The sequence below is a fragment of the Vulpes lagopus genome, chromosome 8 (assembly GCF_018345385.1).
Source record: "Vulpes lagopus strain Blue_001 chromosome 8, ASM1834538v1, whole genome shotgun sequence".
NCBI classification, from domain to species: Eukaryota; Metazoa; Chordata; class Mammalia; order Carnivora; family Canidae; genus Vulpes; species Vulpes lagopus.
This window is the reverse complement of record NC_054831.1, coordinates 7,753,077-7,779,416: the sequence shown is the minus strand read 5'-3', so window position 1 is coordinate 7,779,416 and position 26,340 is coordinate 7,753,077. Positions and strand designations below refer to the sequence as shown.

The 26,340-nt window shown below is 43.9% G+C and overlaps 2 protein-coding genes across 6 annotated transcripts in view; one reads left to right on the top strand and one right to left on the bottom strand.

Annotated features, from left to right (window-relative positions):
• Positions 1 to 5,021, bottom strand: part of PDE6D (phosphodiesterase 6D) — a 58,609-nt gene extending 53,588 nt beyond the window's left edge. Inside the window, exon 1 of the mRNA XM_041766117.1 lies at positions 4,884 to 5,021. Coding sequence (XP_041622051.1) covers positions 4,884 to 5,021 — 138 coding nt within the window. The remainder of the gene's footprint in view (positions 1 to 4,883) is intronic.
• On the top strand, positions 250 to 26,340 carry COPS7B (COP9 signalosome subunit 7B). Of its 5 annotated transcripts, none has more exons than XM_041767225.1 (8): positions 250 to 432; positions 5,034 to 5,304; positions 7,001 to 7,178; positions 12,224 to 12,299; positions 14,936 to 15,024; positions 16,702 to 16,904; positions 18,948 to 19,053; positions 24,588 to 26,340. In XM_041767225.1, exons 3-8 carry the CDS (start codon positions 7,017 to 7,019, stop codon positions 24,744 to 24,746), a joined length of 795 nt encoding a protein of 264 aa, XP_041623159.1. In that variant the 5' UTR covers positions 250 to 432; positions 5,034 to 5,304; positions 7,001 to 7,016; the 3' UTR covers positions 24,747 to 26,340. The 5 variants fall into 5 exon arrangements, with proteins under 5 accessions (XP_041623159.1, XP_041623162.1, XP_041623164.1 ...); XM_041767226.1 differs by having other exon boundaries at positions 261 to 387; XM_041767228.1 differs by lacking the exon at positions 5,034 to 5,304.

Sequence of the window (26,340 nt, the reverse complement as noted above, 5' to 3'; positions counted from 1 at the left end):
TAGGTCTTGTTGCCTAGAGTTTGCCCCAGCGGAGGGTTGGCTTCAGATCTGCAGAGGCTCGAGGGGCCCGCTCCCTCCGCGGGGCACACTAGGGCGCTGAAATGACGGCGGGTTGCACTGTGCGATGTGAGAGAGACTACATTTCCCAGCATTCCAGAGGAGTGCCCGGGAGACCACAGATCCCATCACGCAACAAAGAGGCCCGGGGACTACAAATCCCAGCATTCCCTGCACCCTGTTCCTCTGTAACTTAGACTCCAGTGTGCCGCGCAGTGTGCGCAAATTCGTAAACCTTCCCTCAGCTTTGGGGGTTTCTGAATTCGGAGACTTGAACCTGGGCGGGAAGACCCCCTTAACGCTCAGAAGAGGATGACAGCCCACAGAGAGGTAACATCTGTTTACATGGAACTCAGAAATCTCCTGCAAATCATGGTAAGGCTGCAAACAACAAACAAAAACACTTGATTAAACCACGGAAGAGAAAATGACTCCTTTAAATCGTGCTTGTTTGTTGGTCTGGGGCGCCTTTTACTTGTTTTGCAGGGGTTTCTGGTGTGCTCCTGCGTTGGGCTGGGAGAGATATGGATCGTATACTCAGACTCTCCCTACCGGAAGGGATATTAAGAGAATTTGCCAAACCACCCTCTGTTGTTTTACATACGAGGAAACTGAGGCCCCAGAGAGGCGAAGCGATCGTCCACTGGTTACAGCAACTTGGGACAGAGTTATAGAATTCGGCTCTAAGTCCCCTGACCCTCAGTTTGGGCTGTTTACACCACACTGAGGTGGCGATATTTTTAGCAACATGGCTGTGTGATTATTATTTTCCTTAGTGAAGTATCCCCATCCAGGTTGAAACACCCAGAGGTTAGGTAAGCATTCATTTTGGTGGATTTCCTGTAAGTGAAGGAGTGTGATGTTTGTTTATCTTCAGTCTAGGAAGGACTTAGTGTTTTGATTTGTTATTTGTTGCTCAAGGTGACATTTAATGTGATTTCAGGAACTAGGTAAAATTGTAGCGTAAGCTAAGGTTTCCTTGGACATCTCCTGTCTCTTTTCCGAGGCCTTCCTTCCTCTTCCCGTCCCCCTTTCACCCATCTGGGCACCCACCCAATTTTTCCTTCCATGTAATTCAACAAAGAGCCTTTTCAGGTTTCCGGTAAAGGGTGAAAAGGCATTGTCACTGCCTCCAGGAAGATAACCATCTAGTTAGGAAAAAAAGGAGACTCTGCTGAGATTCAAGATGAACTGCAATAAATGTCATAAAGGAAAGGTCATCAGAATGCTACAGATGTTCTGATGGAAAGATCAGATCCAGCTGGCAAAACTTGATGGAGGAGGTGGCATTTGAATTTGAACGATGGGTGGATTTTTTTTTTCCTGTTAAACTTTATCTTAAAATTTTTTTGTTCATGAGGTATGACAAGCAGGAAGGGCACAGTTTTTACATATGTATACATCTGTGTCACCACCCCCCAAATCAAAATATAGAACATTTCTGGCACCCTTGTGCCCCTTCCCAATCAGCACTGCATCCTCCCATCCCGAGAACTATTCTGACTTCTATTACCATAAATCAGTTTTGTTGTGAATTTCACTTAAATGTAATCATACAGTATGTACAGTAGGAGCCTGGCTTTTTTTCATCAGTTGTGTGTTTTTTTTGTGTGTGTGTGAGATTCATCCATGTTGTATGTAGCAGTAGCTTTTTTTTCTTTTAATTACTGACTAGTATTCCATTGTGTGTATCTAGCAATATTTATCTATTCTATTGATGGGTATTTATGTTATCAGTTAACAGTTTTTGGCTTTTGTTAAAGCTGCAATGCGCATTCTTATAGGTTTCTTTTTGTAGACTGCACTTATTTCTAGGAGAGGAATGGCTGGCTTGTACAGTATGCATATGATCAGCAACAGTATGTCAGTTTTCCAAAGTGTTTGTATCATTTTCCCTTTCACCTGCAATGTAAGAAAATTCTAGTTGACTCTTATCCTTGTCAAAACAGGTTCTTTGGGCAGCCCGGGTGGCTCAGCGGTTTAGCACCGCCTTCAGCCCAGGACATGATCCTGGAGACCTAGGATTGAGTCCCAGTCAGGCTCCCTGCGTAAAGCCTGCTTCTCCCTCTGCCTGTCTCTGCCTCTCTTTCTCTCTGTCTCTCATGAATAAATAAATAAAATCTTAAAAAAAAAAAAACCAAAAACAACCAGGGTCTTAGAGGTCTTTCTAACTTTAGCTCTTTTGGCTATAAATGTGGTACCTTCTTACAGTCTTTTCTTACATTGTCTCTGATGTTGAGCACCTTTTCATATGCTTTTTAATTATTTCAATGTTTTCTTTTGTGAAGTGCTTGTTCAAGTCTTTTCCCTACTTTTTAAATTGGGCTTTTTGTCTACTTATTCTTACTGATTTGTAGTTCTTTATGAAGTTTGGATATGGAGTTCTTTGATACAGGCTTCATGAATATCTTTTCTAGCTCTGTGGCTTGCCTCTTCAGTCTTGCATTGGTGTCATTTGATAATCAGAAATTCTAAATTATAATGTAGTATAGTAGTTCAGTGTTTTCTTTTATGATTAGTGCTTTTTTGCATTGAGTTTAAGAAATCTCTGCCTACAGGGTTGGTAGGATTTTAACAGGCAAAAATGGGAAGAGCATTGCAAAAAAGGACGGAGAGCAAGCTTGAGCATAGGCCCTGGTGTCAGAGAGGGAAGGTGGAAGTTGTGTTGGGCATAGGAAGGCCTGGGGTTTTGGCTGTAAGAGGGTGGGACGAGCCAAAGCTGGAAAGGTTGGAGGGAAGCATACTGAGAAGGGATTTCTCTGCAGCCCTGGAGTCTGAACATTATTCTGGAAGAAGTGGAAGTACTGCTAGAATATTTATGAACTCAAACAGAACTTAATTATCTTCCTACTACCGCAAATTTGCTTTTTTTCCTCTGCAGCCCCATTTACTTAACATCACCTCTGAGTGAATAGCCAGAGTCTTGGGTGATACCCTTCTTCCCTATCCCCTGCATTCAGCTGGTCAGCACATCGGACACATTCCATAGTCTAAATGCCTCCCGCCACGTTCCTTCTGTTTCATGCCCAACTGCCACTGTCTTTGTTCAGGATCTCACAATCTCTTTTCTGTACTATATCAATCACCTCAAGAGTTTCCCTGCTTCCAGCTCTCTCCATATCCAATCCATTCTTTTTTTTTTTAATTTTTTTAAAATTTATTTATGATAGTCACAGAGAGAGAGAGAGAGAGAGAGGCAGTGACATAGGCTGAGGGAAAAGCAGGCTCCATGCACCGGGAGCCCGACGTGGGATTCGATCCCGGGTCTCCAGGATCGTGCCCTGGGCCAAAGGCAGGCGCTAAACCGCTGCGCCACCCAGGGATCCCCCAATCCATTCTTATAGCAGCTAGTGTGAGCATTCTAAAGTGGCAATTATTCACACTTCTCCACAGGTTAAAAGCCCTAAGTTCTGCCCCCCCCAGCACCCTCAAGATAAAATAATAACTCCTTTACATGGCTTATACTTTTTGTGATTTGCTTGCTCATTCTTCCATGTTCAACTCAAGCCTCATCTCCAGAACCCTGCTTTAAATCACCTTTTTCCAGAGCACAGGCAAAGAGCCTTAATCTGTAGTTCTAGGGTACCTATGGCAACTGGCTGTTATAGCCAGACAGGTTTGTCTCTCTCCAGGGCTGTGGGCTATCCCAGGTAGGGACTTTGCAGTATTACGATATTTACTGGGTATAGTGCTGTGCGTGTGGTTTATAACACCGTTGATGACCTGACTCCAGGTCTGTAGCCCTCATTTCTCAAACCTGAGCCTTGTATTCCAGACACTCTGGGTTTCTTTTCTGCACAGGGCAAGCCTCTGTGACTATGGTTGGCCACCTTTTCTTCTTCTTCCCTTTTTGTCTGGAAGATGCCTGTTTTCTCTTCCCCAACATACTCTCTTCTATGCTTCTAAAGTATTGTCATATCTTTCTCATAGCACCTAACATATTGAAGCTTTTCTTTTCTTCTTCTTCTTCTTCTTTTCTTCTTTTTTTTAAGTAAGCTTCTTGCGCAACATGGGGTTTGAACTCAGGACTGGTGATTGAGAGTTGCATGCTCTACCAACTGACCCAGCCAGGCGCCCCCACACTGAAGCTTTTTGAGGGCAAGAATCTTGTCTTCTCTTTATATAATCTGCCAGAACATAGAAATTAGAACAAGACATTTTTGCATAAATCAGTGGGTTGGTGCTAGGCTCCTTTGCATCTGTCTGATTTCTGCACTCTAATTTACCAAAGCAAATAGGGCTTTTTTCCTTGTCTTTAAGACCAGAAAGTCTGTGATGTATACTTTAAAGAAACCAGCTTAAGGGTTCAGCTGTGTAGCATTCCTTAGCCATCTTCCAGGAGAGTTGCTAAGTACTAGATGCAACCTCACATGTCATTTTGCTCACAGAGCCATTGTTGGCTCAGCCCATCTCTTGCTTATTTTATTTTTTATTTTTAAAAAAGATTTTATTTATTTATTCATGAGACACACACACACACACAGGCAGAGACACAGGCAGAGGGAGAAGCAGGTTCCATGCAGGGAGCCTGACATGAGACTCGATCCTGGGTCTCCAGGATCAGGCCGTAAACTGCTGAGCCACCCGGGCTGCTCATCTTGCTTATTTTATTTTATTATTTTAATTATTTTTATTTTTTTCCATCTTATTTTAAAACGTTTTTCTGAACAGAGATCACGAATATGGTCTTTGGCTTCCCAGAGCCCGGGGTCCCAAGCCGACTTTGCCACTTACTGGTTTTTGGATTTTCAAGCTTAGAGTTTATTCAGCGAGACAATGTACACATCTGGCACATGGGAAAACGCTCAATAAGCGGTCGTTATTACACTTATTATGTCTTTGCATCCGGGGGAGCCGCAGCCGCCGTAGGCAGCTCCTGAGGGGTAAAGCTTGGCCGAAGGGGTGAATTTCGGGCGCCGCAGGGTGATGTTGTTGGCCAGGCCCCAGCACTGCCTGGATTGCATTCGCCTCCTCAGGCTCCTCTCCACCCGGTTCCCGGGCTTCGACCCACCTCGGAGGTCTCTCCCAGGCTCAGGCCCCACCGGAGGTCTGAGGCTGCCAACGCCGTGGGGGGAACCTAGTGTGGGCGGAACTCGAGTGCAGCGGCGGGAGGCTTCCGGGGGAGCCGCAAGGGCAACGGGTCGGCGGAGGCAGAAAAGCGTCGGACGCCGGGCCGATCATGGACGCTTGACAACCTGCGGACAGGCGCCGGGAGGCCGAGCCAGCGACCGAAAGGACGGAGAGGAGGTGAGGCCAGGTAGGGGTCGGTGAAAGGGCGGGGCCCGGCGCGCCAGGTTCGTCCCAGCCGTCTGGCTTGGCGCCAGGCCCCCTGGAAAACCCGCGGCCACACGGCTCCGGCCCCGCCCCGGGGAGCGCGCCCCGCGGCCCCTCACTCCGCACCCGCGGCCCTCCCTGGAGCACGCCGCCCGCCCTGAAGTCCACCCAAGCCTGCAACCCTCGGTCCCTCTACCGAGGCGGTTCTCGCTTCCCCACCCCCACAAGCTGCCTCTCTGCCCCTCTGCTGTGCCTCAGAATAGCGCCCCCGCACGACGCGAATTCACCTCCCCTGTGTCCCTAGCCGCCTCCTCCGGCCCTCCCACTTCAGAAAAAAGCGAATTTCAACGCCTCCTTACCCTTTTGCCCCTGCAGGCTTTGCGCCTCAGGCCGAGATTTTTTTTGAGGGACCGAAGTTTCTGTCCATTTCTCTGCTCCCTCTCCACCCCACGCCCTTCCATTCAGTCTCCACACGTGTCCGCTGGGAAGGGAACTTTTCGTTCCATCACCTCTCTCCCGCCTTTTCCCACCCTACCCCCGTCTCTCTCCTCTTTCCCTTTCCCTCCTCAGCAACTTTATTCCCTAGCGCTTCACTTTTCTGTTTACGACAAGACATTCTTATGTAACCCTAAGTGAGGCTCCGTGCTTGTTTTTCTCCCACTGTGAAAGGACTGCTGCTCTGTCTGCCTCCACAGGAAAACTCAGATTCTCTTACACCAAACTATACTTTGAATTGTTCTCTTCCTCACTTTATTTTACCTCTTCTTTTTGTCGCACTGTCCCAAAATGTGTCGTTCTTGGTAGTCTTTTCTCATACCGGAGTCCTGCAGAGTAGGTATGCAGTGTGTGTGTTGGGGTACACTCAGCATGTAATTGGATTATAAAATTGAGGGACCACCCTCCCCTAATGTCTTCAGGATGGCAATACAACATCTTCATTTTCTCAAATCTTTTTTTTTTTTTTCTCAAATCTTTTTGTTATTTTTTTGAGATTTTGTACAAATTCTAAAGTCATGTTTGGTAAAAATCACATAAGCAGCAGGAGGTCAAATAGAGGGATTTTCCTCATGGACTTACACAGCATGTATTTTCTTAGTTTGATTATGTTGCTTATCATTCAGCATGGTTTTCCCCCTTTTCCTAGGCTCATATGACATCTTTGATTCAATGAGACATCTTTCCTGTATGCTTTTTGTGGTTTTCCTTCTCTATATCTGGCTATAGGTGGGGTTTTAATAACACACCATAAGCTGTGACTGATCGCTTTTGCTTACATCTGCAGCCTCTCTGTATGGGCAAAATTCTTTTCTTCTTAAATAGAATCTATAAGTGAAGTAGATCTAAAACAGTTACTGAGAAACTCCTCTGTGTTTCTTTGGGTCTTGTCAGATTTAAGGGCTTAGAGGGTGCTGTGGTTGGGAGACAGCCACATGAGGATGAATGAAATGGTTTTTCCTAAGTGTGTTTCAAACCTCTGAGCAAGGACACAATCCCTTTAACACCAGGTGGAACCCTACCCATCTCACAAAGAGGCTGTAGCATCTGGACTGTTTTGCTTTTTTGAATACTATTAAGATTAAAGTATTCTGATGTCTGATATGGCATTAACTAAGCATAGAGTTTGCAAAGGAGAAGGAAGAATGGCTGAAACACTTATTTTTTTGGACAGATCTCAAGGCCAGAGAATGGCAGGTGAACAGAAACCCTCAAGTAACCTCCTGGAACAGTTTATTTTACTAGCCAAAGGTACCAGTGGCTCAGCCCTCACTGCTCTCATAAGCCAAGTCTTGGAAGCTCCTGGAGTATATGTCTTTGGAGAACTGCTGGAGCTGGCCAATGTGCAGGAGGTAAGAGCAGTTTCCAATTTCTCTGTCTTTGTTCTAAACTTTCCTGTGATTATCCAGGTTCCTAGGGAATTTCAGTGCTGAAGCATTGTGGACCTGTGGGGGGCACTGTTGAGGGAGGGATGGGAATGTGGGAGAAGAGGGAAAGAGAGTAAGGATGATGTTTTGGGCTCTTTCTTGTCAATATTTTCATCTCAACTTGGGGTAAATTGGATTGGGTTGCCAATAATTTGAAAGGTAGGGGACAAATCCACTTGAACTTGATAAATAAGAAGTAGAGTATAAGCATTGCTGATATTTAACAGGAGTAGTTTCAGGCATTTGCAAGGACCAAAAAACCTCCAATGCACATAGAGACAAAAAGATTGGTCAGGTATATATGAAGCAGAAAATGGTTGCTATTGAACATGAGCTGGGCATGAAGAAGGAATATATTGTCTTGTTGAAAATGGCAATGTTATGCTAAGTGGATGTGTAAAAAAATACGAGGAAAAGCTGGGAAGTAGTCCTTTTTTACTTTGCTTCTGTTTTTTATTGTTATTGAAACTGGGTATTTAGTTGTGATTGTTGTGCCTTAAACGTGAGAAGATTGGTGAAGAATGATTAGGTAAAACAGAGTTGTAAAGCAACCTCTACTTCTCAATTTCTGCTTCTCACTTTGGATACTTTTACATTTATCTATTGATATTTTTATATTGATTGATTGAAAAATCTAGGAACAGCTTTATTACATTGGGGGTTGTGCTCAGAAGCTCTTGGAGGGTGGGTCAGCTTCCTCTTTACCATCACAACTTCTCTTTGGCTGCCCAGGATGGCACTAGCTCTGGGGGTGGACTCCATGCACAGATCACTGTGGTGCTTGTTCTCGTGGATTGTGTATGCCATGTGGCAGAAGGTGGCCTGGGCATTCATGTCGATGGTGGTCCACATATAGGAAGTGGCTGGCTTTTGCTGCCTGGTTCTGTACTTCATGACTGTTAGGACACCTTTGCCATCAGTTACTGGCTCTATGTCCACAGTCTTGTGGTGAATTAACCCCTCATGGCAGAGATGTGAACCTCTGGATTATGGGACTTCGCTCCTGCACATCTTATTTCTCTTGATGAGGAACCTGGAGCAGTTCTCCATGACCCTCCATTGCTGATGTATGAACCTGGCATCATCTTGTCTTCCTGTTATAGATGGAGACAGAAAAAGCCACTTTTATGTTTTAATTGTGAAGTTTTTTTTTAAGAGGTTGGGGGGAGAGAGAGAATCTTAAGCAGGCTTCACACGCAGTATGGAGCCTGATGTGGGGCTCAGTCTCACAACCCTGAGATCATGACTTGAGCTGAAATTAAGAGTCTGACTCTTAACCAACTGAGCCATCCAGGCACTCCATGAATTTTTATTTAATGTCAACCTAGCTTGTTGGACTGTAAGCTCCGAAGGGTAGGTCTGTTGTGCTCCCCATTGTTTCCTCAGCGCTTAATATGTAGTCTGATACACAGTAGGCTTTTAGTAAAAATATAATTTTTTTTTTTTTAAAGATTTTATTTATTTATTCATGATAGTCAGAGAATGAGAGAGAGAGAGAGAGGGGCAGAGACACAGGCAGAGGGAGAAGCAGGCTCCATGCACTGGGAGCCTGATGTGGGATTCGATCCCGGGTCTCCAGGATCGCGCCCTGGGCCAAAGGCAGGCGCCAAACCGCTGCGCCACCCAGGGATCCCTAAAAATATAATTTATCAGAGATCTAAAAGAAATCCTATAAGGAAAATTTTTTTAAAGTAGGTTTATTTTTTTAATAGACATTATTAAAAAAATATGTTTTTTGAGATTTTATTTGATAGAGAGTGAGAGAGCAAGAGAACACAGGGAGAATAGCAGGCAGAGAGAGAGAGAGAGAGAGAGAGAGAGAGAAGCAGGCTCCTTGCTGAGCAGGGAGCCCAACATGGGGCTCAGTCTCAGGACTCTGGGATCATGACCTGAGCCACCCAGGCACCCCTAGGCTTTATTTATTTATTTTTTAAAAAGATTGTATTTATTTATTCATGAGAGAGAGAGGCAGGCTCCCCATAAGGAGCCTGATGTGGGACTCAGGACTCTATCCATGAACCTCGGGATCACGCCCTATGCGGGAGGCAGACGCTCAACTGCTGAGTCACCCAGGTGCTAGACTTTATTTTTTTAGAGCTGTTTTAGGTTCATGACAAAATTGAGAGGAAAGTATAGAGATTTCCAGTATATCCCTGCCCTCATGCATGCCTCTTCCTTTACCAATAATCCCTACCAGTTTGGAACCTACACTGACATCATTATCATCCAGACTATAATTTACATTAGGTTTCATTCTTGGTGTTGTACATTCTGTGGATGTGGATAAATGTACAATGACATGTGTCTACCATTACAATATCATACAGAGTAATTTCACTGCCCTAAAAATCCTCTGTGTTCCACCTATTTGTCCCTCCCTCGCTTCTCAGTCCCTGGCAACCTTTGATCTTTCTACCCTCTTCCTTGTTTTGACTTTTTTAGAATGTCAGTATAGTTGGAATCATACAGTATATAGCCATTTCAGATTGGCTTCTTTTAGTGTGATATGCATTAAATTCCCTCCATGTCTTTTTTATGGCTTGATAGCTCATCATTTTTTTCAACAGAAGAGATAACAAAGGGGTAATATGTTCCTTCAGGTTCATGAAAAGCCTGAATGAATATGCCAAGTGGTTGTCTCATAACTATGGAAGATTGGCTGAGAGGAGATGAATGAAAATTAAAATGAGAAAGACACTGATTTAGGCTAGTGGGAGAAGTTTTGGAGCATCTGCTCTAGAGAAAATAGTCTTTTAGGATTAGTTTTATAATTGTCTGAAAGTAGGGGCTAGATTTGATGGTCTCTTCCTTGTCTGTTTTAGATCTCAAGAGGTTGTTGATAACCTGAGAAGGTAGACTGGGTTATTAGGAAGCCAGAGTTCTTGTGAGGGTGCTGAGCAGATTATCTCTATCTCCCCAGGTTTGTTTTTTTTTTCACATGTGAGCTGGGAATCTTAGTTGCTTTTCAGTGGTCTGAAATGATAGATGTAGTTTTTGGAAAAAAAATTTTTTTTTTTAAGATTCATTTATTTATTTTAGAGAGCAAGTGGGGGGTGGGCAGAGGGAGAGGGAAAGAATCTTAAGCAGGCTCCATGTCCAATGTGGAACTTGGTGTGGGGCTCGATCTCACAATCTGAGCTGAAATCAGGAGTCAGATGCATAACCGACTAAGCCACCCAGGTGCTCCTTGGAAACTTTTTAAAAAGACAGTTTAAATTAAGTAGTATTACTGTTTGTGTCCAATATATATTTGTGAGTAAAAGAAACACCCAGTTAATTGACAGTAGAGCAGAGCAATTCCAGGCAGAGCAATATCTCTTTTTGTTTTGCTTCTACAGATGTCTCTTTGCCATCCACATTAGTGGGGAATAAATACATTTTTTAAAGATCTTATCTATTTATTCATGAGAGATACAGAGAGACAGGCAGAGATGTAGGCAGAAGGAGAAGCGGGAACCATGTGGGGACCTCGATGTGGGACTCAGTCCCGGGACCGTGAGATCACGCCCTGAGCCAAAGGGAGATGACCAATCATTGAGCCACCCAGGCATCCCAAGTACATTTTTTTAAAAGAATAAGTAATTTTAATGAACATTTTTATTTGGAACTGCCTGATATTGTGCTTTCCTCTCCCACCTGGGCTCTTCTGTTACACTTTATGCTATTCTAATCTCTCTCAGCATTCATACTATTCATGTAGTCCTGAAACCTGGAATCTACCCTACACTTTATTCAGTTTGGATTGATAGTCGCTCATGTTGTACACTCCAACCTGATGTGTCGACAGGGTTGCTCTTGGGGTGCCTCAGTTGGTTAAACGTCTGCGTTTGCCTGAAGTCATGATTCCAGGGTCGTGGATTGAGCCCTGCATCTGGCTTCCTGCTCAGTGGGGAGTCTGCCTCTCTCTCTCCCCCTGCTCGAGGACTGACTACCTCTCTCTCATTCTCTCTCTCTCTCTCTCTAATTTGCTCACTATCTCTCTCAAAGAAATAAATAAATCTTTTGGGGCGCCTGGGTGGCTCAGTTGGTTAAGCGTCTGCCTTTGGCTCAGGTCATGATCTTAGGGTCCTAGAATGGAGCACATCGGTTCCCTGCTCAGTGGAGAGTTTGCTTCTCCCTTTCCTTCTGACTCTCCTCCCCACTTGTGTTCTCTCTCTGTCTCAAACAAATGAAAAAAAAATTTTTTTAAAGGCTGTTCTAGTCTTTGTTTTGGTTTGTGTTTTTTTTTTTTTTTAATTATTTATTTATTTATTTATTTATTTTTTAATTTTTTTTAAATTTTATTTATGATAGTCACAGAGAGAGAGAGAGAGAGGCAGAGACACAGGCAGAGGGAGAAGCAGGCTCCATGCACCGGGAGCCCGATGTGGGATTCGATCCCGGGTCTCCAGGATCGCGCCCTGGGCCAAAGACAGGCGCCAAACCGCTGCGCCACCCAGGGATCCCGGTTTGTTTTTTTTTTAAAGATTTATTTATTTTGTGTGTGTGGGGGGGACAGAGGGAGAGAGAATCCTTAAGCAGACTCCTCACTGACCATGGAGTCCAATATGGGGCTTAATCTCAAGATGCTCTGAGATCATGACCTGAGCAAAAATCAAGAGTCAGATGCTTAACTGGCCTAGCCACCCAGGTGCCCCTCTAGTCTTTGTCTTAGTGGCAAGGAACTCCTAAGAAAACCTGAACTGCTCCCAATACTTACTGCTTTGTGGGTGTGTGTGACAAAAGCAGTTGCTTAGGCATGCTATTTTACACTATGTGGAGTGTAAAACAGGTATTCCTGAGAGAGAAAAATTAAATTTAAAATTAAATAAATCTTATTTATTTTTTTCCCAGAGAATCAGAATTGGAGGGGACTCGGGGACCATCTAGTAAAAACAGTCAACTGTAGCACATGATTATCACCCTTTGCTTAAACACTGCAGTGATTAGTAGACAGCTTGATCTGTGAACTGTTTTTCCCCCCCCTTCAGCTTGCAGAAGGAGCTAATGCTGCATATTTGCAGTTGCTGAACCTGTTCGCCTATGGGACATATCCAGATTACATAGGTGAGTCGGTTAAGATATTCCAAAGACTTTTCTTAATTATGTCATTCTATTTGGACATGTTGCCTCCATGAGGATCACTGAGGTCTGGCATATAAAGCATGGGATGGGAGCTTTCTGACCTGGCTGTTTTGCACTTTACTGTGTACTGTAGGTGACCTCGCATGGTAAAAGGAGGACTGTGTTTATGCTCATGTGTAAATATACTCCTTATTTATTTTCCAGATGAGATTCTTGAGGACTAGTGTTTGTAGAACACTTGAAATGTTGTGAAGTGTCAGAATACCCACTTGTAAAGTACTTAAGTGTCCTAAATATTATTAGAATAATATCATTATATTGAAGACAATTTGGAAAATCGGACACAAAGTCATTCATAGTTTTATATCAGCCTTAAACTGCAGTTAGCATTATGGTGCTGGACTTTTCTCCCTTGTGCTTTCTATTATGTAGGTGTCATTCAGTTATGTACACAATATTGTATCTGTTTTCACTTATTTCATAGACATCCATGCTCTACATGTTTTTATTTTTAAAGATTTTATTCTTTATTTTATTTTATTTTTTTTATTTATTTATGATAGAGAGAGAGAGAGAGAGAGGGAGGCAGAGACACAGGCAGAGGGAGAAGCAGGCTCCATGCATCGGGAGCCCGATGTGGGACTTGATCCTGGGTCTCCAGGATCGCGCCCTGGGCCAAAGGCAGGCGCCAAACCGCTGCGCCACCCAGGGATCCCTAAAGATTTTATTTTTTTATGAGAGAACAGAGAGGCTAAGGCATAGGCAGAGGGAGAAGCAGGCTTACTGTGGGGAGCCCGATGCGGGACTCGATCCTGGGACTCCAGGAATATGCGCTGAGTCGAAGGCAGACGCTCAACCACTGAGCCACCCAGGCGTCCTCATATTTTACATCTTTGTAGTCATTTTTAACTTTCTGTACTCTAATACGACATATTTAGCCCATTCTCTTTTGTAAGTCATTTGAACCTACCTTCCTTCTTTCCTTCCCTCCTTCCTTCCCACCTTCCTTCCTTCTCCACACCAAGCATGGAGCTCAAACTCATAACCCCGAGATCAAGCATTGCATGCTCCACTGACTAAGCCAGCCAGGGACTCCGATCATTTGAGTCATTTTATATTAGGATCCTAAGTGTCTGGGATGAGGTTACTAAACACTAACTTACCTTCCACTCAAGCCATTTTTGTTTGGCTTCCCTAGTTTTTGTATGACAGAGCCTGGTAGTTTATTTTAATGGTATGACTCAGGGCCTTCCCTACTATATCCCAGACTTCTTTTTCCCTTTCTTTACTCCTGGTCACTTCTACTTACCCTGTGCTGTGTCATTCTGGATGATTTGCCATGTGCCAGTTTTTTCTGACCTTCACTTTGTTCCAGTGTGTCTTCTGTTTCCATCCTCACTAAAGGGACAACATTGTACAGACCCTGGAACCAGACTGCCTGAATTATATTCTAGTTCCACTTCACTAATTATGTGTCCTCTGGCAAATTAAATAATCTTCTGTACCTCAGTTTCCTAATCTGTAAAATGGGAGTAATAATAGAGGTCTACAGTCCTTTACCTGCACTCCTTGGGCTAGATGTTTCAGAAATTAGAATTTTGGGGACTCTAAAGAGGTGATATGATGCATATACCTTTTTATGTAACACCTCCAAGATGTGGGCAGCACCTGTAGTAAAAACACATCCACAGTCTTGCAGCTAAACAAATGAAGATTTACAACAAGTGGGATTAAAAGCCTGCTTCAGCTGAGGTCAGGAATTGCCACCAGATGAATTTCAGCAGCATGCTCAAGAAAATCAGTTTAGATTCACCTTTTTGGAATCCAGGATTATGGATAAGGAGTTGAAGACATTTGGAATCTATCTTGTGAATGTTGTGAGGACTGACTGGATGTGTGTGTACATGGGCCCTGCAGCTTCAGCCATTGCTGTTGTTATCATTACTGTTATTAGAATTTTGCCTGTTCTTCAAGGCCAAACTCAAACTCCACCTTTCTTTTTCTTTCCTGTCCCTCGCAAGGTGATTGTGCTCACTTGCTCTCTCTCTTTCTCTGTTTCTTTCCTTTTCCCTCCTGCCTCCCCCCTCCTCCTCAGCCTCTTACTCTCTTCTGGTAGTTTGTGCCTTTTTTTCTGGTGGTTCTTGTCTTATACCTATAGCTGTTGAAATAACTGATTGTAAGACCGAGAACCAGTCCAAGGCCCTGGGGTTGCACAAGTCCTGGTGGCTTTATCCCTGGGGTTGTATAGCGTAGCAGCCCCAGCAAGGCCATCTTATCCCTCCTTGCCTCTTCTGAATCACTTAAGACGGGGCATTGCACATAACAGATTCCTAGTGAAGACATGCTGACTAAGTTTGAATGTCACATAGGGCACACATAGTATTCCATTAAGATGATTGTCCTATCATTTTGTGCGTTCATGCCTGTCTTTTCAGGAGTACATAGTCTTCCAGAGAAGACAGGGGGTGCTCATAGAACATTCATTTCATGAATATAAGTGCAGAGTCATGACAGTGAATCAATGGTAGATTTGGTGTGGGGAGATGGTGAGCTTATTCCATAAAGAAATTCTAATTTTATTTGTGTCTTGATTTTTTTTGGTGGGTGGGACTGAGCAGCCAACAAGGAGAGCCTGCCAGAACTGAGCACAGCTCAGCAGAACAAGCTGAAACACCTTACCATTGTGAGCTTGGCGTCAAGAATGAAGGTACAGTGCCGAACTTTTTCCTCTCTTGCTCCTCACCCTTAGGCAGGTGTCACACTGGCATCAGTGCAGGAGCTCCCATTTATGCACGGTAGTCATATCATGAATGCATAAAATTTTCTTGGCAAAGGACAAAAGAGATGAAGGTAACAATTAAAATAGTGTAGACAAGTATTTGTATTTCATTCAGGAAAAGTATGCCTCGTGAATCAGCAGGTCTCAGCTCTGGCGTGCTACAGTGACTCACTTGGTTTGAGCATTTTGCCATACCAAAGGGAGGCTGCTGTTTGAAGATTCATAGTTTTTCAAACAGGGGGACATCTTAAGGCAAGTTAACCACTTCATCTGTTGCTCATTGCACAGTGAACTGTACCAGTGCTGGGGGAAAGACTTTTGCTATGTTGGACTTACTGAGCTAGATTTTTAATATGCTGCTTTTTTCTGGAAATTATCAAGCTTAATTATCCTAATCAGAATTTTTGCCTTATATGCTATCTTTAGATCCTAACTTTCTGTAAGATAACCACTCCATCATATCTCTGAGTTCTCTGCCCTACTCAGTTTACAAGAGGCCTTGCAGCCAGCTTCTCATAGCCATTAACAAAGAAGATCCAGATTTGGTTAATTTACAGTTGATTTTGGCTCTCCACCTAATCCTGGCATAACTGTCTAAGTTTTTGTGGGGCTTTGTCACTGGAAGGGGTTTGCTCTTTGCATTTTCCCTTTGTAATTGAGCTTGAGAGATGTAGATTTGTTATTGCATTGCCATTTCAGTTGCTCAGATCATTTTCCTTGGTCTAATAACAAATTTGTGATTCTCAGCCTGGCAATTTGGGTGGGAGGCCTATTTTCTTAGGAAATGGCCTCCCACCCCTTATTTTGGCCTGATCATGGACTTCCCCAAGTGTAGCAAAAAGTAGGAGTAACTTTAAAAAAATTTTTGCAACCTGTCATTATAAGCCCATCTACATCCCTGGGTTTCAGACCTTCAGTCATAGAAAACCCCTCTAGGTATGTTTGCTGTTACTCTTTTATTTGTATACCTCTTCCTCTTGTCTGTTTTTGAGATTAGATTGCTTTGTTAGCTTCCAAACTAGTAGTGATATGTCTAGAAAACTGGATATTTAGATACACAGTTTTCTTGAATAAATGCAAAGTGTTGGTATATAGCTCAACAAGGGACTATTGTTGGGGAATTGATATTGATTGCAAGAGTCTGAGAAAACAGATAAAAACTTCAGGATGACCTCTAAGCTGGCAGTACCCACTGGCCACCTATGGGTGGATATGTTAACCTGCAAACTTTTTTGCTTGTACTCTTCTGGGCGGCAGCCAGTTCTCTCCAGTGTGTGAAATTGGAGTTTTGTGATGATCTGGCATTTTATGTCGAGTCTGCAAGCTTCCAGAAGGTGGCAGAGTGGCAGACACCGAATATTTCCCTTTCTCCTCTGGGACGCTTCCTAAGAGTGCTTCATGACATGAAAGCTAAAGGCTGGATGAAGTCCAGGAGGTAGAGAATCTAGGAGAATGCATTCCTGGGTGCTGTGGGTCTTGTTTGGATCCCATAGGTCTCACAGCTCACCAGACTGCATTTCCCAAACCCCTGAGACAGGTGTACACCTGCATTTTCTTTAGTGCTCATCAGTGTTTTTTGTAAATATCACATGGTTTTATCTGCAGTGTATACCCTACTCTGTGCTGCTGAAGGACCTGGAGATGCGGAATCTCCGGGAACTGGAAGACCTCATCATTGAGGCTGTCTATACTGATATCATCCAGGGGAAGCTAGACCAGCGAAACCAGCTGCTGGAAGTGGATTTCTGCATTGGCCGTGACATCCGAAAGAAGGATATCAATAATATTGTCAAGACCTTGCATGAATGGTGAGGCTGAAAAAAGGAGGGGTCCCCTCTTGTTAGGTAGGGGGACATATGCCCTTTGTGCCTCCGCTTGGGGAAATATTGTTTCCTGGTATCAGCTGGGGCTGCTTGGGAGCTGGAGCCTTAGGACAGTATGCTAGGGAGTGGGGCTGCATTTGTGACCAGAGCTGTATGGCAGCAGGAATCCCTGCGGGTCTCCCAGGGCCTTGGTTATAAAATTATTCTCTTCCTGGTGGTGGGGAGGGGACTATTTAATAGCAGCAGCCACAGCCTCTAAAGCTGAAGCCTAGCAGTGTGACACGGATCCAGTGCTTTGCAAAGTCAGCTTCCAAGTTTGACTAAGCTCAGGAAGTTAGTGTTGATCAGATTCTGTGGATTTGAGAATCCACATACAGCTGAGTCAGTAACATTGGGCTAGTGTTGGTGAAACATTGTGAGGGATAGTAAAGACAAGGAATGGGTTATTCTAATTTGAAGCACAGTCACAGACTTTGATAACCATATTCTGGAATATAAAAAGAAGTGGGATATTTGCATGTTCTCTGTTTTAATGGTGATTTGATGATTGCAAGAGCTTTGGACATTCTACAAGGATTTGTTATGGAGTTATGAAAATGATTTGGAGCTTATAAAGCCAGATAGGCCTAGTTGAAGAGGGTTTTGCTGAGTTTTGAAGGAGGGCAAGGTTAGAGCAGGTATAGTTGGAGGTGAAGAGAGCATGTCCCCAGGCAGGCACGTGGTGGTGTTGGAAATCATTGAAGCAGGGTGAGCAAGCTTTGTCCAGAGGAGTAGAGAAATTGTCTTCTTTAAAACAGACTGAAACATTCCAGGAATGAATGGCCCAGCTTTGATTCCCTGACCCCCTGTCCAAACCCCTCGGAGCTTCCTTCACTTCAGCTACTATTCCCAGGGCATGTGCTGTCCACTCCTTACCCCAGGTTCTGTCTCAAAGTTTGGCCCCAGACACCTTCCCTTTATAACATCTGACACAGGCAGGAACTTTCAAAAGATTGTAAAAGTGTTCAGTCAGAATAAATAGGAAATAAACTTAGAAAACACCCCCTCCCGTGAAAGTTCCCTGGCACACAAATCTAGGTTTCGAGTCCTACTTCATCAGCCGCCTTACTCCATCTTTGAGATGACTGATGCTGTTTTCATGCCCAGAGTGTGGCTTCGCCGTGTTTCCACCCAGAGGTGCCATCCTAACCCCATCCCAGAATGTTTACTAGTACAGATTCTTAAAGCTTTTGTGGAGTCACTGGAGTTAGATTTGAAATAGAATTGTTAGGTAGAGCAGTACTCCAAATACAGCAGAATGTTTGCAGTTACTGACTTTAAGATAGAGGGTAAATGTGTATTCGTAGTACTATTTCAACTTTTTTTTAGGTTTTAACGTTTTGAAATTAAGTGGAGAAATGAAATAATGAGGGGGATGGAAATTAGGGAGTAACAAACTTTTTTTTTTTTAACATTTTATTCATTTATTTTAGAGAGTATGAGCAATGAGAGGAGCAGGGGGAGGAGAAGAGAGATAGGGACAAACAGACTCTACACTGAATGTGGAACTTGATGTGGGGCTCAATCCCATGACCTCAGATAATGACCTGAGCCTAAATCAAGAGCCATCAAAATCAATTAACTGACCGACTGAGCCACCCAAGTGCCCCAAAAGTAACAGGGTTCTGAGAAAAGGGGCAGTCTTTAGAAAATCATTTTTTTCTGTTGAGAAAAGTGGTGAATCCGTGCTACCTGTAAGGACTGTCCAAATTCCTTAGTGGCACATTCTGTAAACCTTTCCCATGGGATACAAAGGTTGACGTTCAAGCTGTGTTCTAGGAAACCATCCCACATCCTCATGTTTATCTCCAGGTGCTCTGTGTTATATATCCAGAAACACTGGTCTTGGAAGGAGTATAGGGCAAGAGCCTTCCTTGGCAGACACGGTGTTAAAGGAAGTCCCTATCAGGAGTTGGGGATGGAGGTTTGGGAGGCTGGAGGAGAGTCCCAGGCCTTTCTGTGGCTCAGGGCTGGTTACCTCCTTTGTAGGTGCGATGGCTGCGAAGCGGTTCTGCTAGGCATCGAGCAGCAAGTTCTGCGAGCCAACCAGTACAAGGAGAACCACAGCCGAACTCAGCAGCAGGTAGAGGCAGAGGTAAGGAAGAGAATGTCTGTTACCTGCTCCAGGGTATCCATGTTTGCTCCTTCCTCTTGTGGTTCTTGGTGTAGGTGCAACAGTCACTAGCAAATAGGCAGTGGGCTAATGAGCTACAGATGAGGATGGTCCCTGCTTTTGATGCTGTCTTCTTTCTGGTTCCTGGTCACTGGAGGGTGAGCAGGCTTGAGAGTGGAAAATGTTGTCATTCTATAGTACTTGTGTACTTTGCAGCTGTAGAGCAGAAGGGAGTGGGTCTTAAAGAAAATGAAAGGGTGGTGGTTAGCATTGGGGTGGAGGGGGTGAGAGGGGGGCAGGAGCAGAGGGAGGGCACTTGGGGCTTCAAAGCCCTAGTTCTGCTCTGTATCTGAAGCTGTGTGGTGGGTGCACAGTCTGCATTTTATTCTCTAAGCTATATATGTATGTTGCAACCTTTGAACATGCATGATAGATTTCGTGTTGAAAAAGGAAGGGGAAACATTTGGCAGATGAAATGCAAGTGAAGATGTGTGTGATTGTGGTTGTAGTGACACCTGGTTGTTTGGACACTTTTAGCCTCTCAGGAACACAGGCTCTAGCCTTCAGTTAATGGGAGCTTGTGTGCCTGTGACCTGGACACTTGTGAAGCGACTTCAGAATTTGGAGCCCATAAGATAAAAAGTTTAGCATCGAAAGTCCTTTTCTAGTGTGATGGAACTTGAAGTGTACATGGTATTTGATGAGTTTTGTAAGTCATGTGTCCAAGAGTATGGCAGAAGGGGACCCAGAAACATAAGAAATAAGTAGATGTGCCTTTTAAAGGAGAATTTGAATAAGTCATTCGGAGAAGGACAAACATTATATGGTCTCATTCATTTGGGGAATATAAAAAATAGTGAAAGGGAATAAAGGGGAAAGGAGAAAAAATGAGTGGGAAATATCAGAAAGGGAGACAACATGAGGGACTCCTCACTCTGGAAACGAACAAGGGGTGGTAGAAAGGGAGGTGGGCGGGGGGTGGGGGTGACTGGGTGACGGGCACTGAGGGGGGCACTTGCTGAGCACTGGGTCTTATTCTATATGTTGGCAAATTGAACACCAATAAAAAATAAATTTAAAAAAATAAAGGGGAATTTGTAGAATTTGAAAGTTTCCCTTACTCTGTTATATGTACTCCTTGATAATAAAATCTGTCTTCTTTATCTTTCTTTATAAGACTAGCTCCTTGTCACATGCCTAACCCACAGTAGGTGCTCAAATTATTTGTTGTCCTGAATATTTCTGGTATGCTCTGTGTGTCTGTGGATTGCTGAACTATACTTTTCATGAACTAGAACATATTTATTTTGGATACACACACACGCCCCTACATAGTATATGTATATATGGAGTCTGTGAATGTTCCGTGCATTGTTTAATTTTTAACCCTACTTCTAGCCAAAGAAGTCTGAACTACATTAGCATTAGCCAACAAGTTCAATTAGGATGGTAAGCCTGCTGCTTTCTCTAATAAGCTCTGTAATCCTCCCTGTTGAGTATGGTGGCCTCTTTGTCTGGGATTAATGTCTAAGCAAAGTAGGAAGTGTCTAACCACTCTCTCCTATCATTGATTCTTACTTATAAATTAAACCCTGGATACAGTTGAGGTTTGGAGGTGAAATGCGCCCACTGACCTGGGGTAGCCAGTGTAACAGTTTAACATGGTTGGTAGCCCAAGAGGAGCCTGATCACTGCTGGTGGCACCACTGTGCCCAGACTGTTGCTAATTGTGTGGTAGGTGGTGGGTTTGAATTGCTCACTAGCAAAAAATGAATGATACTAATTTCAGAATTTTGAACGGCTCAAGTTTACTTGCATCTGATAAAAGAAGATGCTGACTGATGTTGAGGAATGACCAATACTTAGAGAACAGTATGGGCTCTTTAAATTATGGTTATTGAAAAAGAGAGAGCCAGTGCACATGGATTTGTTATCAGAGGCCAACTGTTGGAAAACTACAGCTGTGGTTACTCTGCTGGCAGAGTCTGATGCTGCCACCAGGTGGCGGTAATAATTTGAGACATTTGGGGTAATAATAAGAGACAGCATGGTCAAAATCCAGAGCCTTATCCCTTTCCCATTCAGTAAACCTGTAATCTGGATACTAAGTGTAGGATGCTGATTGTTCCCCAGCATCTGGCGCATGGAAGGCTGTTGGTTGACTTAAAAAGAAAACAAATCTACCAAGAACAAAGGTGTAATTCTGTCCTGTTCTGCTTGTATTTATGCTTCTGTTACTCTTAACCCAACTTTTTTAGCCATTCTCAACTAAGTTGATCTTTTATTTGTCCTTAAATTAGATTGCTTGTCCTAGGAGGGAAAAGATGTTTTTGTTTGTTTGTTTTGTTTTGTTTTGTTTTGTTTTTAACCCCAAAATCTTATAACAGCATTCTTTTGGTGAATATTAGCTTCCAGGGCCTTCCCCTTAATAAAGTCAGTCCTATCATAAACTGCTTGAGAATATTCTCTCTCCTTTTAGCTTCTCACAGAAATAACGCATATTAGTTACAATTCCAGTATAGGAACAATAACATTATGAGTTATTTCATTGTTTCTGAGCAAGCACTCTGGAGAGGAGGTCATGATTAGTCGAAGCATCACAAAATACCTTCTCACTTATATTTGATTTTGGAGTGTATTTTCTTTATATTTGAATGTGCTTATGTCAGGTTCTGCAGAATGTCAGTATATGGCTCTTGCCATATATATATTCACAAAATAGGCCATGTTCCAGGCATGTAGATAACAAACCATAATTGGGCAAAAGAAGTTGTTTTCCATTCTGTAGAGAATTCCAGGAGTTAAGTTAGTGACAGATCTTGTGGTCTGGCATCTGCTTCATCCTAAAGGGTCATTCTCCCCACCTCTCACCTCTCCTCATTCATCTTTGACCTTTCTAGCTGTGACTCTCCTTCCTCTTGTCCACCTTTGCTGCATATCCAAAAATGGTCTTCCCCTGGAGGCTCTTCACACTCCTTTTGTCTGAATATTTAAGGTCTCTAATGGAGTTAGGCTGCAGTCTTGTTAGCAGGTACAGTCCCATTTGAAAGTTACTGAGGCCAATGGTTTGAAGGACTTGACAAACTCTGGGTCATCTGGGGTAATGAGATATGGATGACCTGCAAGCTAGCAATTCAAGAAAATTAGAGGAGGCCAGGGACATTTAGGCCAAGGAAGACAAGTCTGTGGGGATATATGTCACCATTTGAAGAGTGGCTCTGTGAAAGAAGTAGACTTGTCACAATTGTTCTATGTGGCCAAAACAGATGTATTTGCTGGACCTGCCTGGGTGGCCAAAATACACCTTGAAATAAACCAAATACCTTATTTTATTTTATTTTTTATTTTATATTTAATTTAATTTAATTTAATTTAATTTAATTTAATTTAAGAGAGACACAGAGTGAGAGAGAGAGAGGCAGAGACACAGGCAGAGGGAGAAGCAGGCTCCATGCAGGGAGCCTGATGTGGGACTTGATCTCGGGACTCCAGGATTATGCCCCAAGCCAAAGGCAGACACTCAACCACTGAGCCACCCAGGCGTCCCCAAATATACCTCTTTTTTATGAGAAGGCAGCAAGCCATCCATTTGCTTCAGATTCTTCTCTCACTGTATCCCCAAGTAACTCTTGAATAAGAGATACGAAAGCAGCAGTGAGTCCCTAGAGATGGGGTGCCTGGGATTTGAGATGGCATATCTTTTTTTTTTTTTTTAAGATCTTTTAAAAAAATTATTTGGGAGAGAGAAAGAGAGAAAATGGACATGAGCATAAGCATGAGCAGGGGGAGGGGCAGAGAGAGAGGGAGAAGCAGATTACCCGCTGAGCAGGGAGCCCAGTGACTCAGGGCTGGATTCCAGGAGGCAGATGTTCAACCGACTGAGCCATCCTGGTGTCTGGAGATGGCATGTCTTGAACAGGCAAGACACTGGATGAAGCCACACTTGACTTAGGATGCCCTCTGTATTTACTGTCCAGTTCACAATCCTCTATTGACACTCCTTTCAGAAAGGTTGTGGTGTTAATTGAGGTGACAGCAGTTTAGGGCATGGTTGTTCCTATGTTGCAAAACAACAACAAAAAACAAAATAAAGATGAGTTTTAATCTAGTCAAGGCTCATTCTGCAGATTATAAATCTCTTTCAGGAGCCTGGCATTGGCCTCAGTCATAGCATTATTTCTTCTTTGTGTTGGGACTGCCTCTTACTCAGGCTCCTGGTTTTCTGACTGCTAAGAACTTTTGACCCTGACAACTCCCTCCTTTCTTTATAGAAAACCAAGCGTGCTTCCCAGAGAACACAGGGATCATCGAACTGGGGAAGCATCTTTACCTCCTATTCCTTTGAATGCTTTTCCTCCCCTTTTACTTCCTTTCAGCTGGCTGAGGGGCAAAAGCATAAAAGATCTTTTAGAACTGGTGCTGGGGAATGTGTATGTAAACAAGCACAGGAGGGCACGGTTGGTAGAAGTAGAAGGTGGTGTCATCTCTTTTCAAAAGCAAGATAGCAATAGTTGTTAAAATGTAAAATGTGCCAACCCTTTGATCTGGAAAGCTCACTTCTAGTAATATGTCTTCCAGAGCTGTTCATAAAAGTACAAACAGGTGAACATAGACTGTTCATAGCAGCACTGTACATAAGTGAAAAGCAAATGGACTAATTTAAAAATTGTAGAGTATTCATAATAACGGTACACAGAGGATACCAAGGATACATGTTCTGATGTGGAAAATGTTCAGAAGTTGCTTCAGTCGTTTTGAGCCCTCCTTTGTTAAGTAAAGAAACATATGTTGAAAATTGGTGTAATTGTGTTTTGCCAGTCCTTTTACTATGTTTTCGTCACTTGTTACTTGGTTGGCTGAAATTCATCCGCTAGCTGTTTATTCAAGAAGGCTCATGGAGCTGTATTGCCAGAGTTCCTGTGAAAATATTTTTAGTTTCAATACATGAATGTAGTTAACTGACTATAGCATTCTTAGGGCTCCCTTTTTGTTTCTTTCTTTTTTTTTTTTTTTTAAATTTATGATAGTCACACAGAGAGAGAGAGAGAGAGAGAGAGAGGCAGAGACACAGGCAGAGGGAGAAGCAGGCTCCAGGCACCGGGAGCCCGATGTGGGATTCGATCCCGGGTCTCCAGGATCGCGCCCTGGGCCAAAGGCAGACGCCAAACCGCTGCGCCACCCAGGGATCCCTCCCTTTTTGTTTCTAAGGCCATTTGACCCAGTGCTTTCTTTCACCTGCTGTGTTGTACCTCTCTGCCAGGTGGTCCCACTTCCATTGCCTTATTCCCTCTTTTCAACCAAGCAAGTGTTCCATTTTTTGCTTGACTCATTTCCATGTGTCTTCTACGAGTACCCCCTTCTTGCTTCTCTTCATCTGGGTTTCTGAAGATAATCTCAGATTTTCTTGTAGAGGATTCTGGTTTCTTCCCTGGGTGGCCCCCAATACAGTGAGAACAAGAGTCAATGAGTTTCTGGCACTTACAGGCTGAGCACACTAATTCTGTGTCTCCCTTCAGGTTACCAACATTAAGAAGACACTCAAAGCCACCGCCTCCTCCTCGGCTCAGGAGATGGAGCAACAGTTGGCTGAACGGGAGTGTCCCCCTCATGCCGAGCAGAGGCAGCCCACCAAGAAGATGTCCAAAGTGAAAGGTCTGGTCTCCAGCCGCCACTAGGGCCGGCTGGGGCAGCTGGCACTCACCAGGCCTGGGTCAGGTGGGGAGGGGACACCGAGGGCCTATTTCCTCCCTTCTCTACCTTCAGTGAGTTCCAGACCTGCCCATCCCCTCACCAGCACCTCCCACCCTGTTGGTACTGTTCCAGAAGAACCGTTCATCTTTTCCTCACCTGCTCCCTCTTCCCCCCAGTTGTTCCTTCAGACTCAGGGGCTCTACTGATGCCATCCCAACAGGGTCAGACACTGCCCAGCTTCCTTCCAGGAGGTTCTTGTCTTTGTTTAAGGGCTTGTCTCCCTCCCAGTTTTTCTTTTGCTCCGTGTCATTTTGTCAGGCTGGTCATAAGCCGGAGGCAGCTTTAGCCAGCCCACAGGGATGACTACAGAGGAGGCTCCTCTCTGAGTGAGGAGGAGGGTATGTCTTCTCCAGCCCCGTGTACCACAGTACCCACACTGGTGCAGGTGATCTCTAGCCAGGTATCAAATGCTTTTTTTCCCCTCTCCTACCTTATCCCTTGTTGGAAGCTCCGATCAGGCCATGGAGGGATGTGATGCTGGGTTATGTTTACTAAACCTGCGGGTTTTCAGCCTCTTAAGCCCAGCTCTAATCTCTCATTAGTTGGGAGCACTGGGTTGACTAACCTCTGGTACCTGAGCACCAGTGGAGGTTGCTGTGGGTCTGCTAGGTGGCAGAAGTTTCTTCCTGTTTGGTGTTCTTTGCTGGCCATGCTTCCTGCTGCCCCCTGACTATGCAGACTGGTTTTCATTGTGAAGGCCCCAGCTGCTGCCCAGGACTGTCTGCTGACACCTGCTCTCCCAAGATCTTTTATCCCTCCCGGCGATGGCTGAGCTGGGGATGGTAGTGCCGAGGGCCCTCTGTCTGGTGAAGGACCTGCTGCTGCTTCTGTCTCTCTTTCCACCCCTCCTTGGCTGATGACCCAGAGCCCACCAATGATGGCATTCTCCTGGCAAGAGAAAAGGACTTGACTAGCCTTTCTGAACTTGAACAGTTTCAGGTTATATTTTAATTTTTTTTTTTTTTTTGTACAGGTTCTGATTCTAATACATTTCAACATGCTTTTTTTCCCCTTTGTGTCAATATTTGTTATAGACTAATCGCCGGGGAATTTTCACCTGGTTGGAGGGTGGCGTGTGTGCTTGTGTGCGTGTGTTGTTTTTTTTTTAAAGGGGAGGTGGAGGTCCTGGACTGATATTAAAGTTCGATGAGAGACAAAAGCACATTTTAGAACAAAAAATAAAAGTGTAGATTTAATGTATGTGACTGTGGAGTGCGGGGTTGCACAACTGGTGGATCTTGAGGGTCGGGGATTAGGGTGGTTCAGGGTGGTTCAGGTGTTTCAGTACCATGGTTAAAAAATGGGTTTCTCCTTTTTCCAAACTGTCCAGCAGGTGTTGACTGTTGATTGAATGTCAACAAAGTATTGTTTCCCTTTTTACCTGATCCGTGTGCCTGTATAACCTTTTGTCCAACTGGAGAGTTTAATTCCCAAAGTATGTTTCATGAAACCCCTTGATAGATGCTCTGTGGGAAAGGGGTTCTGTTGTTAAATAAATTTCACACATCCTACATCCCA

Excerpts from the sequence above, each read along its gene's own strand:
- COPS7B (XM_041767228.1), top strand. The coding sequence starts at position 7,017 with ATGGCAGGTGAACAGAAACCCTCAAGTAACCTCCTGGAACAGTTTATT. Across the intron at positions 15,025-16,701 it reads GCTTGGCGTCAAGAATGAAG|TGTATACCCTACTCTGTGCT; the intron begins GTACAGTGCCGA and ends TTTTATCTGCAG. Across the intron at positions 19,054-24,587 it reads AGCAGCAGGTAGAGGCAGAG|GTTACCAACATTAAGAAGAC; the intron begins GTAAGGAAGAGA and ends GTCTCCCTTCAG.